Here is a 20,812-nt window from a genome sequence, read left to right as displayed (position 1 = left end):
GGCTCCTGCTGTGTCCAATCACAGCGCAAGCAGGTGGCCGTGATTCTGTGCCGGAGGGCTGCCCTGTCGCAGTATAACTGCGTGGGGTGGTCCATAACAGGATAACATTGATGACATGCAAGTCATAGGCAGTTTTACATCAAATAAAGAAACTTTAACAAATGACAAAATGTTAAGCATTTCAAAGATTACATTATTCACACGTCAACAGAAAAAAATGTGGATAACAGGAAATTAGATCTATGTGCCTAAACCAGAAAAACAGGTGCTAGAAACATTATGCACTTCCTTTAGAATCAGAATATGTTACTAGTTAGTAAAGATAATATTAAAATGGAGAATGACACTCACCAGAGTTCATGGCATGTAATAGGGCCGAGCTCCTAGTGGGGGGTAATCTTCCATAACAGGAAGGGCTGGGCTTTAACTGGGCAGTAAATATCAGTAGAGAGCACTGGCTGTAGAATGAATATCTTAATTATGTTGACTTTCATGACATGTTTGAATCATCATACTTCTACAATTTGTGCAAACAAATGGATCAGTTTGTCATGGGAGACAAAGTACTTACGGTACACTTGACTTTGCCAAGTGACATGCTAAGGCTCCATGAACACTGGCTAGACATGTGCAGTTTTTTTCGCTCCGAATAAATATTCAGACGCATTTTTCATTATTCGGAGTGTCAGATATGTCCAAATACCCGAATTACAGTATAAACAAAGTTTACCGAATGCTCGGAATAACGAAACAAAATTTGTCCAAACTTTCAAACTTCAAATTGAAATTCCGAATACGAATTGAACGAATCAACCAAATTTAATGAAACTTAATAACTAGATTAACTAATCTAAACGAAACGAAACAAATGTTTTCGTCATGCACATGTCTAACAGTGGCTTCAAGTTCGCTGCTACTACAGGAATTTTGTGTTTTGCCTGTAGAAGCAGCTCAATGTTATCCTATGTGTCCATGCACATTAGGACAATTACAGGCAAATTGTAGGCGCAATGTTTAGAGGCAGGGAAAAAAACCCTTTTGGTTTGCTTTTCTGATTGGAGCTTTCTGGCAGAAAAAAACCTCAAAACTCTCCTAAACTTGCCTAAACTGTGAACAAAAAAGCGTTTTTTTTTTTTTCTGCCGAGGGAACTGGCATTTTTTTAAATCCAGTGTGCATGGGGCCTAACGATGTAAAAACAGACAATAAAACAAAATGAAGTTGGGACTTTAACTGAAACATATGGCAGCAATCAAGGGAATTATATATGAATGTATCAATGGGCTGGCATAGGTATTGCAATAGGTGTATATGAAATCCATAACAACATAAGTATATGTCACATTTTAATAGATAGATGCCCTGTCATTTCCTCATTCAAAGTCCCAACCCCCCCCCCCCCCCCCTTTTTGTATAAAGTGTATAAAGTACTAGAGACCCGGACTTGAGTAAAAGTACAAGTGCACTATCAAAAAAGTGACTTGAGTAGAAGTTGAAGTGCTCTTTAAGCACCACACTGAAGTAGAAGTACTAAAGTATTCAACATTTTTTGTACTTAAGTATTGCAAGTAGTTTATTTTAAAATGTACTACTCAAGTACTGAAAGTAAAAGTACAAGTATTGTGTAATGTAGTTATTAACCGCTTGCCGACCGCCGCAAGTAGATTTACTGCGGCGGTCAGCCCCTGCCAGGCAGTGACGTTAATTAACGTCACTAGCCTGGGAGGGTCTGGGGAGCGAGCGCGCGCCGCCGGAGGCGCGCTCCCGCTCCCGCGCGGTCACGGACCCCCCCGCGCGTGTGACCGGCGGACCCGATGTCCGCCGCTCACTCGGCGATCGTCGGGGGAGAGGGAGAAAGTCAGGCAGCTTGTGTAAACAAGCTGTCTGTCATTCTCCTCGGTGTTAAAACACTGATCAGACAGATCTACTATGTAGATCCGTTGATCAGTGTCCTTTCACCTCAAGCCACAGCCAATCACAGTAGAAAGCACGCCCCTAGGGACACACACAGCCTCTCCCTCCCAAATAAAGTTAACCCCTTCACTACCAGTGTATTTTTACAGTAACAATGCATATATATAGCACTGATTACTGTAGAAATGTCACTGGTAACCCCAAAAGTGTCAAAAATTTCAGTCAAGGGTCCGATCTGTCCGCCCCAATGTCGCAGTACCGCAAAAAAAAATCGCAGATCGCCGCCATTACGCGTTAAAAAAAAACACCAAAAATGACAAAAATCTTTCCCTTTGTTACTAAACGCGATAACTTTTGCGCAAACCAATCAAAATACGCTTTTTGCGATTTTTTTTACCAAACATAGATAGCATAAAACAAATTGGCCGAAAATGTTAAAAAATTTAGATTTTTACATTTTTTTGGGGGAAATTTCATATAAAAAAATGTGAAAAATATTGCTATTTTTGCAAAATTGGCGCTCTTTTTTTGTTTATAGCGCGTGATCAAAAAATCGCACAGGTGATCAAATACCACCAAAAGAAAGCTCTGTTTGTGGGAAAAAAAGGATGCCAAATTCGTTTAAGTACAGCGTCGCACGACCGCGCAATTGTCCGTTAAAGTCACGCAGTGCCGAATCGCAAAATACCCCCTGGTCGTTTAGCAGGAAAATCCTCAGGGGCTTAAGTAGTTAAAGAAAGTAGTCAAATGGCCAGGGCCCCCCTCCCATTTTAGATCCCCCTTAGAGCAGGCCAGGGTCCCCCTCCCATTACAGATTCCCCTTAGAGCAGCCCAGGGTCCCCCTCCCATTTATAGATCTCCTTAGAGCAGGCCAGGGCCCCCCTCCCATTATAGATCCCACTTGGAGCAGGCCAGGGTCCTCCTCCCATTATAGATCCCACTTAGAGCAGGCCAGGGTCCCCCTCCCATTATAGATCCCTCTTAGAGCAGGCCAGGATCCCCCTCCCATTATAGATCCCCTTAGAGCAGGCCAGGGTCCCCCTCCCATTATAGATTCCCCTTAGAGCAGGCCAGTGTCCCCCTCCCATTATTGATTCCCCTTAGAGCAGGCCAGGGTCCCCCTCCCATTATAGATCCCCTTAGAGCAGGCCAGGGTCCCCCTCCCATTATAGATCCCACTTAGAGCAGGCCAGGGTCCCCCTCCCATTATAGATTCCCCTTAGAGCAGGCCAGGGTCCCCCTCCCATTATAGATCCCCCTTAGAGTAGGGCAGGCCAGGGCAGGTCCCTCCCCCCATTGAATAGATACGATCCTCTTAGTGAGTGACTTAACTTCAAGACAGTTCTTACTTCTCCTACCTTAGGCTGTCTCGAGTCCTCCAGCCTCTCTCTCCACATTCCCCAGTCCAGTCCCCCCTGCTGAAAGAAGAATATATTCCTACCGCCATCCAGTTCTCCTGCGCTGGGCGGCCGCGCTGCACAGTGCCCAGAGACAGTTTAGTAGTTTAGACTCTAGTAACTCACAGTCCCCCCCCAGCCAGCCAGTCTCTCCGCAGGCAGGTGTCTCTCCTCTCTCACCAGCACCACTTCACTTGAGAGCCGAGCGGGAGGTGGGACTCGGGCCGAGCTGAGGGAGGGCTGAGGCGGCGAGGCTCTGCCCCTGAGCCATGGCATTGGGTCGGGGATTGGTCATGACATGTGAGTCTCAGAGACAGTGAGACTCGAGTAAAAAAAGTCAGCGGCAGTGGAGGTTTGGAATGAAATGATTCGTAACATTTTTTTAATTGTAACGAGTAACGATGCAGCACATAAAAAAAATATCGGAGTAAAAGTATTAAACTCATCAAAAATATGCAGTGAAGTAAAAGTGGAAGTAGGAGAAAACAATTATACTCTATTAAAGTACAGATACCGCCTTTTAGTACTTAAGTACAGTAGTGAAGTAGTTCTACTTCGTTACTGTACATCTCTGTGAAAGAATCACTACTGATTAAGAAAAAGAAGGGTGTCAATGGGGAAGAGTTAATAAAACATCTTGTTAAATAGAACACTGTCAATAATATTTTATTCTTCAAGAGACCTGAAGAACAGCAAGGAACATTTTTTATCCACTATGCACAATTTGGCATTAGCTGGAGTCAGAAGAATCTAGGGCTGATTCCAATCCCAATCATAGCACTATCTGCATGGAATTTAAATGTTCTCCCTATGCTTGTGTGTGTTTCCTCCGGGTACTCCGGTTTCCTCCCACACTCCAAAGGCATACTGGTAAGTTAATTGGCTCCTGTCTAAATTGCCTCTAGTATTTGTATATATGAATGTGAGTTATGGACCTTAGATTGTAATCTCCTTGTGGGCAGGGACTGATGAGAATATACAATATATGTCTAAAGTGCTGCGTAAATTGATGGTGCCATATAAGTACCTGTAATAATATTAATAATAATAATCCACGTACTTTGATATGCGGACATTTTGAGAAGCACATGATAAATCAAATATTACTTTTACAAGAAATATTAATGATGATTAACCTCCCTGGCGGTAACCCCCGAGCGTGACTCGGGGTGGATTTTTCATACCAGGATCGGTAACCCCGAGTCACGCTCAGGGTGAATGTGCAGAGAGCGCAGCGGTGTTCTCTTACCTTCTCCTGGCGATCCAGCGATGATCTCTCATTGCTGTGACCGCCAGCCGAGAGTCCCGCCGCTCCTCCGTCCTCCGTCGGTGTGATCACTTCCTAGTTCCGTTCCCTGCAGCAGCAATGCTGCATGGGAGCGGAACTAGGGAGGGAAATTCAAAAAAAAAAAAAAAAAAAGTTGCACAAAACACAAACACATAACACATTTTATATTATATATATATATATATATATATATATATATATATGTATATACCTATATACACACATATATATAAAATTATATTATTGATTCGATTATAATTCATGCGTTTGTGTTTCAAATTTATCACATCTGGGATGTCTACTAGAGTCTTATTTTGGTCAGGTTTAAGTCAGTAATTACTAAGAATTGTAGGCCTATCATACATAACGCCAAATTTCCATGAAAAGAATTGTACCGCTTTTGGTACAGAATTCCTGACATAATCATACCACCAGGGAGGTTAAGAAAGAGAAGCCCTGTCCATGAACAGGAGTTACTAAGGATTACTAAAGATATAAGTGTTCGCCCAATTTGTGGCTAATTTTTCAGATAATAGTTATTTCATTTAATAGCTTTTTTTGTACACAGTAGAGCTGGTCATTTACTCTAAGGCCCCTTTTACACAGGTGGACCAACCAGGTCTGCTTGTCAGTAGAGATGTCCCGAACAGTTCCCGGCGAACTTCGCATGTTCGCGTTCGCCTCCGTGGGCGAACATATGCGATGTTCGGTCCACCTCCTATACATCATCATTGAGGCAAACTTTGACCCTGAACATCACAGTCAGCAGACACATTCCAGGCCAATCAGCATACCTCCCTCCCACACCCTCCCACCTCCTATAAATAAGCAAGGGCAGCATCCATCTTAGATCATTTCTGTGTTACTGAGAGCAGGGAAAGTGCTTGTGCTGCTGCTGCTGTTATAGCTAGGGACAGTTCCCGGTCTTGTTAGCCAGTGTTCTTGGTACACTCCTGCTGTAAGGACAGCACCCCAAAAAGCCCTTCCTAGGGCTGGTATTTGAGTTTTTTTTTGGATATATATATATATATATATATATATATATATATATATATATATCGTCCCCAAAAGCCCTTTTGAGGGCTGGTATTTGTGTAATTTTTTTTGTTCTGTGATATATATATATATATATATATATATATATATATATATATATATATATATATTGTCCCCAAAAGCCCCTTTGAGGGCTGGTATTTGAGTATTTTTTTAATATATATATATATATATATATGTAGCATGTCCAGAACCAGAAAAAAAAGATCATATAGGTGTAAAAGGGGTTCCCACTATCCCTGCTCTACTGAAAAATTATCTTTTTTTCTGGTTCTGGACATGCTACAGAGCTGAAACTTCACAGGTACACTTTTTAGACCCCCTAGACACTAAATCACACAAAAAAAAGTTCTTAAAAATTGTCATTTTTGATAGAGAGCCAATTATTGGAAAAAAAAAAAAAAACTTAACAAAAAAAACATTTCTTTGGATTTATTGTTTGGGGGGTCTAAAAAGTGTACCTGTGGAGTTTCAGCTCTGCAGCATGTCCAGAACCAGGAAAAAAAGATCATATAGGTGTAAAAGGGGTTCCCACCATCCCTGCTCTACTGAAAAAATATCTTTGTTTCTGGTTCTGGACATGCTACAGAGCTGAAACTTCACAGGTACACTTTTTAGACCCCCTAGACACTAAATCACACAAAAAAAGTTCTTAAAAATTGTCATTTTTGATAGAGAGCCAATTATTGGAAAACTTAAAAAAAAAAAAAACTTAAAAAAAAAAAATTATTTGGATTTATTGTCTGGGGGGTCTAAAAAGTGTACCTGTGAAGTTTCAGCTCTGTAGCATGTCCAGAACCAGAAAAAAATAGAATTAGGGTTAGGACTAGGGTTAGGGTTAGGGCTAGGGTTAGGGTCAGGGCTAAGGTTAGGGTTATTTTTAGTGCTTAGGGTTAGAGTTAGAGGGGTAGGGCTACTAACTCTAACCCTAAGTATCTCACCGTAACCCTAACCCTAGCCCCTAACACTAAACCTAACCCTAACCCTCTAACCATAACCCTAACCCTCTAACTGTCACAATCTGGATGGAGGCCGAAGTGCAGAGAGGGCTTCCCTTGCAGCTCAGTGCGAGTCACCCCTGGAAGTGGTACAGGAGGTGAAGCGTCCCAAGTAGCACAGGTCGCCTGTGGTGAACACCAGATGATTTCAGGAACTCTGGGTAAGGCAGGCAACTAGAAGAGTAGTAAAAGCCAGGCCGAGGGTCAAACACCGGTGATCAGTCCAAGAGCAAGGTAAGTAGCAGAGCAGGGACGAGCCGGGGTCATACACAGGTGAGCAGGCAGAAACAGAGTCCTTAGGCAAGCCGGGGTCATACACTGGGAAAACAGGCAGGTAGTAGCAAGAGCAAAGTCCGAGAGGCAAGCCGAGGGTCAAACACCAGGAGGAGATCAGATGGTTCAGAAACAAGCCGGGTCACATCAGGAAGTCCAAACAGGAAACAGGAAGCACAAGATCACAGGAAGCTGAGAGATAATCCAGCAATGAGTCTGCTCCTATGGCCACCTTTTATAGGCCAGCAGAGTCAATTGAGGCTGGAACGACCATTGCTATTTCTGGCAATGTTGCCAGTTCTCCTAGGTCATTTCCCTGACGAGCCAGCAGAGGGCTGTGTCGATTGAGCCAGGAGCGTCCATGACTTGTACTGGCAGAAATGCCAGTACGGCTGTATCCCTGACACTAACCTTAACCCTAACCCTCTAAGCCTAGCCATAAAAATAACCCTAACCCTAATTCGTAATTTTTTCTGGTTCCGGACATGCTACAGAGCTGAAACTTCACAGGTACACTTTTTAGACCCCCCAGATGCTAAATCCAAAGAAATTTTTTTTTTTTTTTTTTTTTTTTTTTTAATTTTTCCAATCATTGGCTCTCTATCAAAAAGGACAATTTTTAATAACTTTTTTTGTGTGATTTAGTGTCTGGGGGGGGGGTCTAAAAAGTGTACCTGTGAAGTTTCAGCTCTGTAGCATGTCCAGAACCAGAAAAAAAAAATAGAATTAGGGTTAGGGCTAGGGTTAGGGTCAGGGCTAAGGTTAGGGTTATTTTAAGTGCTTAGGGTTAGAGGGTTAGAGTTAGAGGGGTAGGGGTAGGGCTACTAACTCTAACCCTAAGTATCTCACCGTAACCCTAACCCTAGCCCCTAACACTAAACCTAACCCTAACCCTCTAACCTTAACCCTAACCCTCTAAGCCTAGCCATAAAAATAACCCTAACCCTAGCCCTAACCCTAACCCTAACCCTAGCCCTAACCCTAGCCGTAAGCCTAACCCTAGCCCTAACCCTAATTCGTATTTTTTTTCTGGTTCCGGACATGCTACAGAGCTGAAACTTCACAGGTACACTTTTTAGACCCCCCAGATGCTTTATTTTTATTTTTTTAAAATTTTTCCAATAATTGGCTCTCTATCAAAAAATTACAATTTTTAAGAACTTTTTTTTGTGTGATCCCTCTCCGGCATGCCACAGTCCAGGTGTTTGTCCCCTTGAAACAACTTTTCCATTACTATTGTGGCCAGAAAGAGTCCCTGTGGGTTTTAAAATTCGCCTGCCTATTAAAGTCTATGGCGGTTCGCAATGTTCGCCGGTTCGCGAACATTCGCCGATGTTTGCGTTCACCGTTCGCGAACGGCGAATTTTATGTTCGCGACATCACTACTTGTCAGTTTTTTAGGCGGACCCGATCAAACCATGCAGTGCCCTCTATGGAGTGACGGGTGTCAACAGATATGTGCCCATTTACACCCATTGACATCCAATCCTATGGGCTTAAAACAAATGGATGAGGTATCCATTCCCCACCTGTCTGGTGGATCCATTACATCCGACCACCCATAGACCACCCGACCACCCATAGAGGAGAGCGGGCTGTGTCCGCTCTGCATAAGCGTGGCAGACACGTACATGTCATCAACCTGCTCTGGTGGGATGAGCGGAGAGATCCCACGCTGAGCAGGCGACTTCACTGCAGGAGTCTGTCCTTGTAAAGGAGGCCTAAGGCCTCATGCACACTTGAGTTAAAAAATGCAGACGTTTAACCTCTTGGCATGTGGCCTATTGCTGGGTGGACCTTGGTGCTGAGCGGCCACATATTTGTTTGTAATAGTGCAAAAACAGCTGTGCTGAGAGTGTGCCACCCCTGCTGCTTGCGACCGGGAGCTTTCCTATTATGTTACCACCGTGACGGCCAATCGCAGCGGTCACATGACCATAAACCCCACCTTCCAGCATCCTAAACCCCTTAGAGGGCCGGTAGGCGTTGTCTCCAAGGCGTTAAGCTTGTTTTCTCCATCTTAAATGCTCCTTCATATGTTAGCCTATGTTTCTATGCACACTATAGGCATTTAAAGAAGTTTAGAGGCAGGAAAAAATAAGAGCTTTTGAACATAAAAATGCCTGATGTCCACCTATAACAAAGCTTTCACCTCCTGGAACACTTGAACAAAGTGTGTATTGTCATGCTATCAAAATGATATCTTTGACTAAAGCAGATAGAATATAAAACCTATATTAATCGTGAAGCTATATGCCAGTGAATTTTCTGTCTGTAAACCAACAGAGAATACAAGTTTCTTTGGAATACCAAGAATAAAAATTCAAAAGTTGGGTTGAAGTTATGTTTAAGAAGAGCACTGGTACACAGAAGCCTTGACTAGGTACCAAAGATGCTTTTCCCCAAACTGCATGACCACCACTCCTCTAACTTCTCTCCTGAATTAACCAGACATGACACCAACTGAAGTTTAATGGCCATAGCAGCCTTTTATTAACTAAATATAAATAACATTAAAACATATTAACATTTTAACATATTAACAAGCAGATAGTATTTCCAGGGGCCCCAAGGTCCTCATGTGCATACATTTCAAGTACCATTGAAACACCATTATAGGCCTCCAGCCGCAGAAACACCAGCTCGGAGACAACCAGTATCACAGGTACCACCATCCATAATAATGGGAGCCGTACTCAAAATGGGTCCCTACAAAATGTACCTCTTTGCACCTAATCAGGACATATCCAAGGACCTCGTGCCCCACCAGCTGCTATGACAAATCGCCAAACGAAGAAATAATAAATAGCAAAGACCAAATTGTCATTAAACTGTTTAGGGAGGGTGGGTGGGAAGTTTTCCTTTCCAGGCTCTCTCCCGACTAACTCCTCCCAACTACTTCCTATACTTCCTACGCTCCCAAATCCTGAAGCCCCTCCTGCTCCTCAGTTTCCACCAATCCGGTAAGCCTTCCTTTTATTTATCTATCCTTCCCCCAACTCCTCCTATGTCCAAACCCCTTTCTACCCAGTCATGCTGGCCCTGCTACTAGGCTTCTCTTTTTTACTCCGGGCCTAACTTTCATGTGTAAGCAGGCATACGTATATGTGACTGTTATATCAATGTTTAATTCCCTTCCCCTAAATTATATTTCTCTACAGATGTAAAACTTTTAGGCATTGAGAGCTCTGACAAGTTGGCTATACTTCGTGGATGTCCTGGGTTGCCTGGACCTTCTGGCCAGAAAGGTGAACCTGGAACCCCCTCAGAGAAAGGTTAGTGGATAGTTGACTGTATATGAGTTATAAAATGTAATATACTCTGGAGCCTTTCTTGCTTTCTTAAGTCAGAAGGCAAAATAACACAAAAAAAAACTTTGAATTCCCAACTATATGTGTCTTACTTCCCAACCAATATGGAAGAGTCACCGGTACTGAATCAGCAGGAAAGAGAAAAAGCATGAAAAAACAAGACTCTCTACACCCCTGGTCCCCAACCCTGGTCCTCAGGGCCCACTAACAGGCCAGGTTTGCAAGATAACTGAAATACATCACAGGTGATATAATTTGCTGCTCAGTGATTGCATTACTCTAGTCTGCATCTCCCCAAGGTAATACTTAAAATCTTGCCTGTTAGTGGGCCCCGAGGACCGGAGTTGAGGACCACTGCTCTACACCACTATTACAATGTTCTATCAAAAAAAGGGAAGAGCACATGAAAAAGAAAAAATTACAACTGCCAGATGCTAATCCTTTAATACAAAAGTAACATTATCCACATTTATTAATGTACATAGTATCATGTCATAAGTACAGCACATGGACATTTTAAAAATAAAACTTGGCCAAGAGTCAAAAGAAAGAGAAAGACAGACACCCTCCTTAAAATAGATTATACCTGTTTAAATACTGCATGAATTCAAGAAGTTTGTTATACCCCCTGCAAATTGATCAATATGGGTTAGAACCCTGTGGAACCATTCAGTTGGTTATACATTCAAAAAAGGCAAAGCCATATTCCATATGGTAAGGTCCACTAAGCCGCGAATAATGGCAAGTAATAGAACAGTCCTGTGTTGTCAACACAGTTAGCAACAATTATTTGAGCTGTGGTGTTCCACCGCAAGGAGGAATGTCATGCAAAAAAATCTCACTACCCTCTGACTTTTTATACCGAAAACACAATCGTTCTTCAGCATATTATATTCCTTATGGAAGTATTAACCATTGTAAGAACAATAGATTATATTGATCCTCACGCTACCACAGTAAAGTAATAAAACCCCAGATATCGCTAGTACCGAACTGTCACCTTAACAGAGATATTGGCCAATAATGTATAAAACTATAGAACTGCACTCCTAGATGTAACCTCTTAAGTATCTATGTCTATATTTTAGCCCACTATCAAAGCAATCTGGGCTTCCGTAACATCTCAGCAGTGCTACAGGCTGATCCCCTATATGTCACGCCGCATTGATGCAGTAATTCATGCAAAAGAAGCCCCGAACAAGTATTGGTATAGTGCATACTTTACCATACATAAACATGAATTTTGAGTTTTCACTAGCTTTAAGCCATAATCATCACAATTTGAAAAGAGGGGGGGGGGGGAATTTGGGACTTTAAATGAGGACATGACATGGTACCTCCATCCCTATCAATTGATTAAAAACAAAAAGGGGGTTGGAATTTTAAATGAAACCGCAGGTACAATCAGGGGAAATAGTTAAAATAAATAAATAATATCATAAGTATGGTTAGTGTGTCCATGTGTAAGGTCATAGCACAAAAAATATTTTTAGAGAGTATTACATAAAATTGATAACAAAACAGAATATACAGATAATAAAGTTTCTTTCTCTAACGTTTTCTTTGGCCCATTTAACTAATTACCCAATTTGTTTACATCATTTTCAGATATGTACAATTGTACGCATCGCATCTGCTCCTGACGAGTGAACATATTCACGAAACGCGTAGAGCTATCATAGATGCCATGCTATTTTATTATACATTTATTCTACCATATTTTCATTATCTATTTATTTATATTTTTTATGCTGCTACTTTCCCAGGTAGACACCAAGGTCCATATTGACTAATACATGTGCAATCGTGTTAGGTTATGTACCATGTGCGTTTATTTATGTATTACATGTAAGGAACTGTAACTTGTATATAATATTACCCCGTTGTATATTTCATTTACCCATGAATTAAATGCAATATTTTATACTTTATTATCTGTATATTCTGTTTTGTTATCAATTTTATGTAATACTCTCTAAAAATATTTTTTGTGCTATGACCTTACACATGGACACACTAACCATAATTATGATATTATTTATTTATTTTACCTATTTCCCCTGATTGCACCTGCGGTTTCATTTAAAGTCCCAACCCCCTTTTTGTTTTTAAATAATCATCACAATAAAAAAAAAAAAAGGCTTGAAATATATCAATGCATCTATATAAAATATAGGAGTTTCACTTTTTGAATTGAATTACTGAAATAAGTTAAAATGTTTGATGATATTCAAGTTTTTTGAGATGCACCTGCAATTAAAATAGACAGTCCATAAAGGTGCTCAGTCCTAATAAATCCTGATGGATCTTATAAAAAGACACCCAGCATACAAGTGTGTTCCAGTGACTCCTCCCCCACAAATATTCAGCCTCTTACCAGAACGATAGATATTCATACAGAGGTCAATAGACACTTGTGTATATGCCTTTAAGCAGTACCGGCTATGTAGTAATCAGTATTCCGACCTCCAGTAGCCACAGCCGTCCCCGATATACCAGGTAAGAAGCACACACATTAGTTCAGTTCTAAGTTATCCTCCAGAGAGAATCTAAAGCATGGGTGTCCAACCTTTTGGCTTCTCTGGGCCACATTGAGTGTAGAGAAATTTTCTCGGGCCGCATATAAAATATATACTTTAGTTAAGGTATATAAGTAATAAAACGCAGCCGTGCTCTTCCCGCGCTGCCGCCCCCCCCAGCACTAAGTTTACACAACTGGAGGATGATCCCTTCCGAGGCAGCCTCTGCCTACAGTTAGTTGGAAGCCGCTGTGGCCGTGCCCCTGACCCGACTTTCTTCCTCCCCAGCAGAAAAAAAAAATTGTCAGGGGGCAGTGGGCCGCATTGCCTGCGGTTCTGGGCCGCATGCGGCCCCCGGGCCGCAGGTTGGACATGCCTGATCTAAAGGGAGCCGCAATAGCGTTATACCATGAAAGTAACTTCTTTTGAAACAGATAGGTACTTACAAAGTTGTAGAAACAAGAGCGCACAATGATAAAAATGTAGAAACACCTATCTCAACATGCATGGTAGGTCACCGGCTAGGCCCCGCCCAACATGTTTCGCCACTAATCATCATCAGGAGTGTGGAACTTTAACAGCTGCTAGCAATAATCACATGTAAAATCTGACAGGCTGCTCATACATGGTTAAAATCTCTGCCTGTTCCTGCTGAACTGGCCGAGGCTCAAACCGTCTATGGCCGACTTGAGTGAGGAAATTTAGGATCTAGGTATAGACTAGCATGGTAAAGTCAAACATATTTTCATTATCATTGTGCTTACTGGACCAATGGAAAAATTAAGCTAAATATTATTACTTTGTTTCCTGCCAGGAGCAAAGGGAGAACCTGGGAAAGCTGGACCTGCCGGGCCACCAGGTATGGTTTTAGATGTATTTGTCACAACTTTTGTATATCAAACCAAAAATATAGTTTTCATCTGTCAGACAACTGTTTGATTTTGACAAAAGTTCTTTAAAGTAGATCTAAGGCCAAAACTTTATTTTTTTTTTTGGATAGAGTTTGGTGGTGGGGTTAAAATCACTGTCATTTGCAGGATTTTTTTAATCAGAGAATAGGTGCAGGAACCCCCTCCTTCTGAGTTCCCCCTTTTCTCCGCACCCTTCCCACCACCATGCACCATCCCTTTGTTTCACCCCCCCCCTACCCACCTCCCAGTACCGCTGAAAAGTATCATTTTGTGGTGCTGAATAATTTGTATGGAATTTGTTCTTGTCTAATAACAAGAAAAGCAGTCAAATAGATCCCCTGGTGCCAGCAAAAATAGATCCCTCACACAACAATAGATCCCCCAGCAACAATGGACCCCACCCCAACAACAATAGTACCCCCAATGCAGCAATAGATCCCCCCACCAACAATAGTTCCTCCACAAAATAGACCCCCCCCCCCCACACAGCAACAATGGATCACCCACAACAAAATACCACCTCTAGCAACAAAAGATTCAACCCAACAACATTAGACCCCCCAGCAGCAACAACAGATTTCCCAGCAGCCAGCATCAAAAGACCCTTCAGCAGCCAGCAAAAATAGACATCCCCCTCAATAGTAGACCCCTACCAGCAACATAAGACCCCCCAGCAACAATATATCCCCCACCAGCAACAATAGACCCTCACACAAAAACAGATTTCTACCAGTGACAATAGCTTCCCCAGCAGCCAGCATTAATAGACCCTCCAGCACACCCCTTGCTATTTCATACATTAAGTGCTGGAGGTGCCAGAACTGCGTTCCCCCGCATTCTCGCTGAAAAAAAGCCCCGGTCATCTGTGTTTCATTACAGTGATTTCTCTTCATCCTCCTATCCTGGAGAAGCAAAAGGAAGTGAGAGGACATCTTTATTTTGTGAGAGAAACCCCTCTCAGACAGTTGTCACAGAACAAGTGTCCCCATCCATTCCTCTTCTGGAGGCAACTTAAAGATTTGGATTTAGCCTCACTTTAATTTCCGGAGACATTGGTGATCAGAACAGTGCTTCTTCCTAATGGGAACACAGGCAGTAATACAAACTTGAATGCAAACAATGTCTCCACATGCTGGACCCCCCCCCCCCCCTCCCCGCAGCTAGCCAGTTCACATCTCTTCAATGAATATTTTACCAAATAATACCTAATTCAACCGGCACTGAATAACTCCTGCACATAAAAATGCCTAAAACAAAACTTATCCCTCCAATGTTGGTGAACTCCAATGTCTCCTCCTCACTTGGAGTGCAGTCCAGATCCCAGCATTGTCTCTCTTTGAGTTGTTCTCTTTGACTCATAAAGCCCTGTCTCTCTCATAGGGCTACTCCATCTTGCAATCAGCTTCTGCCCTCAAACGTCCTTCCACCCTTAGGCTGATGTTGCTCTTAGGTTGGGGTCATAACTTTCCTCACAAAGTGAAATAAAACCACGCTTTTATTAGAAAGATGAACTCCTCTTTACAAAGCCACTAGTCTTGCAAACATTTAAAGGGATATGCATCCAGTGTATACTCCTGTACGAGGCTGGCACCCGAAGACAGATAACCGAATGTAAACGCTACCTTTGCACATGCTCCGACCGAAAATCCAACGTGTTTCAAAGGCTGTGACCCTTCTTCATCAGGTTGGTGGGAGCCTCAGAGCAGTTCTGACTATATACCCTACTATCATTTCATAAGCCCCTTCGGACTCAAATACTGATGCAGAATGGGTGCAGGTATCAGTCAGTCAACATTTTTTTTTTTTTTATTACACATTTACAATTTCAAAACACATTGGGTTTTTGGTTGGAGTGTGTGCAAATAGAACATTTACGTTCGGTTATCTTTCTTCTGGTGCTGGCCTCGTACAAGAGTTCATCCTTCAAAAAAAAGGTGTATTTTTATACTGCACAAGGAGAATTTTGTGAGGAAAGTGGTGACCCTAACCCGAAGGTTGAACCGCAATGAAGCAGCATCAGCCTGAGGGTGGAAGGATGTTTGAGGGCAGGAGCTGATTGCATGATGGAGCAGCCCTGTGAGAGAGACAAGGTTCTGTGAGTCAGAAGGAGACCAGTGAGACAATGCTTGGATCTGGATTGCACAGCAAGTGAGGAGGAGAGAAGGGAGTTCACCATCACTGCCCATTGACAACAAGACTGGGAAAGACATTGTAACAGATTGCAGAGTCTGTGAGAGCCCAACATCAGCTATTACCATCTGACTGGTGTGGCATGTATGTACTGTTTATCAGCCTAAAGATCCCTGGAATGCTGTCAAAACAGGTAGCTGCTTAAAGAGGAGATTCAGTCTAGGCAAAAATTTAAAATAAAAATCCTGTAAGTTTAATAAAATGACACCTACCTGTCAAGGGATCTTCTCCGTCCTCACCCGGCCTAGTTCTTCACTAGCCTTCTAGTTCCCAGCACCACATCCTGTGGGAAGCCAGCTATGCAGCTTTCAGCTTCACAGCTGGCTGCCCACTGTGCATATAGTTACATATAGTTACATTGCAGGTAAGATTGAATAAAGACAATAGACCATCCAGTTCAACCTGTGTAGGTGTACGCGTGTCAGTGTCAATAATCATTTTCCATATTTCTGTATATTGTGTTCATTAAAAGAGAAGTATGGGGTTTGGTTTTTTTCCTCCAATTATTATTATTATTATTATTCTGTCCCTTGGCGCCTCTGCACTGAGAACCGAGCGATCAAACACCACCGATCACTCGGTTCTGACAGCTCCCGAGCAGAGAGCTGCTGACTGCCCCCTCCTCGCTCTTCGGAGCGCTGGGCTGTGACGGGGCGGAGTATATGTAATATAGGTGAGCAGCCACTTGAGCTAGCTGTGATAAAAAACGCAAAAATATAATACATGTATAAAGCCCCGTACACACGCAACGAATTTCTGCCGACCAGTCGTCCGTCTTTTGTCCAGAGTGGTGTCTGTTGGTTGGAATGTGCTCTAGACTGCACACGAATTTTCCCACACGACAGAATTCTACTTCAGAAGTGATGTCATGTGTTGGATTGCTTTCTTTGTGTTCTTTCATCTCTGAGCATGCCTAGTCTTGCTCATAAGATTTTCCCCATCGAAATCTGTACTAATGAGATGAAAATCGGATGTGTTTTTGATGGTCGACAAAAATTATATAGCCTGCACACCAGGATTTTTTCGGCCGAAAAGTCGGAGTCGGTTGTCGGAAGCATCATACTAACAAGCCGAAAATCGGCAGATCGGTCGTCGGATGAAAATTCCCGGCCTAATTTTGACTCGTGTGCACAGGGCTTTAAGCAGCGCTAATAGGGGGGCGTGGCGACCGCCGTGTAAGATGGCCGCTTGATCCGGGAGCTCCAGCCAGCGCTCAGCCTATTCTACATCTACGGCCCGACACAACTGCTCTACGACCCTGGTACTGCAGATCCTTGCGGGGGAATAGCCCGTGCACATCACCAGCATGGCCCGAAGGAACAAAGGTGCCCCGCCAGTCCGCAAACTGTCCGAGTTTTTCGGACCGATCCCGCCCGGTCTCCGCCAACATGGCGGCGGAGACATTCCACCGCCCAGCCGGCCGCTCTCTCTACCGCCCGAGTCGCGGACGGATGACGTCATGACGGCGCCGATGGAGGCGCGAACGCACAATACGCTCCCGATGCGGCCGGCAAGGTCTGCGGACTCCTCTCCCTCCACACCATCCGTACAGAGCCCAGCGAAGTCTCGCCCACGGAGAGGCTCACTGACGATCCAGGCATCTACATCCATGGAGGTGAGCAATACATCCACCGCCCCATATACACCCTGGGCCCACTCTCCACCGCCTGACCCATTTGCAAACCTGACCACTACCGGACAGCCTGTATCAGACACTACCCTTAAGGACATGCTGTCTATGCTACATTCGTCCATGCAGGCCAACATCCAAGCCTCCATCTCCTATTGCCAAAAGGAATTGCATGGCCTGGGAGACAGGGTACACAATGTAGAGGAGAGGATGGAGGAATTCACAGTATCCTACAACTCCCTAGTGGACGCTCACACTTCCCATCAGACAGATATACATCGCATGCAAGCGAAGATAGCAGACCTTGAGGATAGATCGAGGCGTAACAACCTCAAAATAAGGGGGATACCTGAAACGATCCAACCCAACCAGCTGCCCACTTATGTTCGCGATCTGTTTCAGAAGGTGGTGCCTGAACTCACCAATGCGGACCTTACTATTGACCGCATCCACCGGCTCCCCAAACCATCATTTCTACCGCAAGACGTCCCTCGGGATGTCCTCATGAGGATCCACTATTTTCAGGCTAAAGAGAAGATATTAGACTCGTTCCGGAGGAAAGATCGCCTCCCTGAAAGTGCATCGACCCTCCAGGTCTTGCCTGATTACTCTCAATATACACTCCAATTGAGAAGGAATCTAAACTCTATAACCAAGGCCCTGAGGAACAATAAAATCATATATAAGTGGAAATACCCCGCCAAGCTTTGTGTGACCCATATGGGATCCACCTCCCAAATCACATCTATGGAACAGGGCCTCCGTCTCCTTAAACAGTGGCACATCCTCCCTGACACCACCGAACAAAGACCTAGACACCCAGATCCTCCTCTACCACGTATGCAACCTGAATGGCATACAGTGTCTAGGCCTTCCAGATCCAGGTCCTCTCACCGCTCAAAATGACAGTGACTTCTATTTCCTTGGCTGGGCGCACTGGCCCTCCCGCCCTCTGTAGCACTTGATATCGTGCTAGCTACCCCACCAGCCGAGCAGCAATGGCTGCCCTTATGGTCCGTCAGGATCGTATCCTTTTTTACCTGTGTTGTTTTTTTCTTGTTTTCTGCAATTCTTTTTGAAGCAGGACCCAGTTACGACTTCAGCAACATCCATGGACAGTTGTTTCCATCATCAGCAATATGTTTTGGACTTCCATCCAGTCTTCCTCTGTGCCACTCACTGGACTCCACACAAACACCACTTGAACCATCCTTGATACCCAACTATCGGAGGCTTACGCGTCCTCCCTCCAGGTACCCCTATGTACTTCCTATGCCAAGTTTCATATGGTATGCTCTCATCCTCAGTGGAGAGCCTGCTTCGAACTCTCTGAACTTGGTCAAACCCTAATATGTCCTTACAGCTATTATCGCTGAATGTTAAGGGGCTGAACCACCCCGTAAAGCGCTTCTCGATGTGGAAAGAAGCAAAGACTCACAAGGCAGACATCCTGGCCATTCAGGAAACCCATTTCAAGCTCGGTTCAGTACCGCGCTGCTCCCACCCGGACTATCCCCATGTGTTTATGGCAAACTCCCCTGAAAAGAAACGAGGAACCCTGCTGGCCGTTAGTAACTCTGTGACCTTCACCTACTCTAGGGTGGTGGAGGATACAGACGGAAGGTTCATTATCTTAAACTGCAATATTGATGATTGTGATTATACTATTGTAAACGTGTATGCTCCCAACCGCCACCAGCTCAAATTCCTGCGGAAACTATTCACAAAAGTTCGTAAGCTCACGGTAGGCAAATTGATCATATGTGGGGATTTTAACATAGTAGCAGACCCTGCCTTGGACTCGACCTCCGGTGGCAAAACCTTGTCTACTTCCATGGCAGCTTTCCTACATGCAGAGAATCTGCACGATATATGGAGATACCAGCACGCGGAGGAGAGGGACTATACCTTCTTCTCGGCGTGCCACCTCACTTACTCCAGGATCGATATGTTCCTGGTAGACTCAACGATCCTGCCCTTGGTTTTACATACGTCTATATCCCCCATCACGTGGTCAGACCATGCGGCCATACATATGTCCATATCTACATCAGCCCCCCAGTCATCGCAGTACATTTGGAGATGTAATAATACCACTCTGTCAGACCCCGACTCTCTCAAACACATCCAAACTCACCTTAGGGAATTCTTCGCAAACAACGCTGCCCCGACCACGGACCCTTTCACGCTCTGGAATGCCCATAAGGCATATGTGAGAGGAATTCTTATTCAACTGGCATCTAGATTAAAAAAGAAGCATCAGAAATCGCTTCGAGACACCCTTGAAAACATTAAATCCTTGGAGGAGGCCAATAAACAGCACCCCTCACAATTATTGTCCACCAAACTTTCGACCCTCAGATCATATCTCCGTAGGCTTCTGCTGGTCAATCACGACAAAATGATGGCGAAACTCCGACTTCAATATTACTCGGCCCATAATAAGGCAGGCAAGTTTCTGGCCTCCAGGCTCAAAGCCAGGAGAGTGAAATCCAAGATAGCGTTCATAACCCACCCTCATACGGGTAAAAAACACACGCACCCCCAACAAATTGCGGACGCTTTCGCCGACTATTATGAATCACTGTACAACCTGCGCAACGACGCGACCACTCACAACCCGTCGTCGCCGGACATTCTCGCCTTCTTGAGACGCATGAACCTCCCCTCTCTCACGCCCGAAGACCTATCATCCCTAAATGCACCATTTACGCCAAAAGAATTATCCCGGACTATTCTAGGTACTCCTTTAAATAAATCCCCGGGCCCTGACGGGTTGACAAATAAATACTACAGGTCATTCCATGATATTCTTTCACCCCACATGTTGTCAGTATTTTCCTCGGCCATCGCCACAGGCGCCTTCCCAGAGGAGATGCTCCAGGCAAACATAATAACCCTCCCTAAACCAGGCAAACCCCCTATAGCACCAGCGAACTTTAGACCCATATCCCTGTTAAACAACGACGCCAAATTGTATGCAAAAATCCTAGCCAACCGCCTAGCGCGCCTTTTACCGAAGCTATTGGGGGGTGACCAAATGGGATTCGTCCGGGGACGGCAAGCCCCGGATGCGACCAGAAGGGTAATAAACCTAATGCATCACGCTGAGAGCTCCAGAACGCCTTCTCTGCTTCTTTCCATAGACGCAGAGAAGGCGTTCGACCGCATACACTGGGGATACATGGAATCGGTTTTGCGCAAGTTTGGATTTTCGGGACCGATACTGTCGGCCATAATGGCTTTATATTCCTCCCCATCTGCTAAGGTGCTCTCCGCTGGCATGCTTTCTAAACCCTTTCGCATTACAAACGGTACGCGTCAGGG

General features: G+C 44.0%; 1 protein-coding gene across 1 annotated transcript in view; it reads left to right on the top strand.

Annotated features, from left to right (window-relative positions):
- Positions 1-20,812, top strand: part of LOC309561414 (ficolin-2-like) — a 109,953-nt gene that overhangs the window by 64,231 nt on the left and 24,910 nt on the right. Inside the window, exons 2-3 of the mRNA XM_082265310.1 lie at positions 10,086-10,199; positions 13,569-13,613. Coding sequence (XP_082121436.1) covers positions 10,086-10,199; positions 13,569-13,613 — 159 coding nt within the window. The remainder of the gene's footprint in view (positions 1-10,085; positions 10,200-13,568; positions 13,614-20,812) is intronic.

This window comes from Pelophylax lessonae (genome assembly GCF_965119305.1).
Source record: "Pelophylax lessonae genome assembly, chromosome: 8".
Classification (NCBI taxonomy): Eukaryota; Metazoa; Chordata; class Amphibia; order Anura; family Ranidae; genus Pelophylax; species Pelophylax lessonae.
The sequence above is the reverse complement of the archived record's forward strand: the minus strand, read 5'-3'. Positions and strand labels throughout refer to the sequence as shown.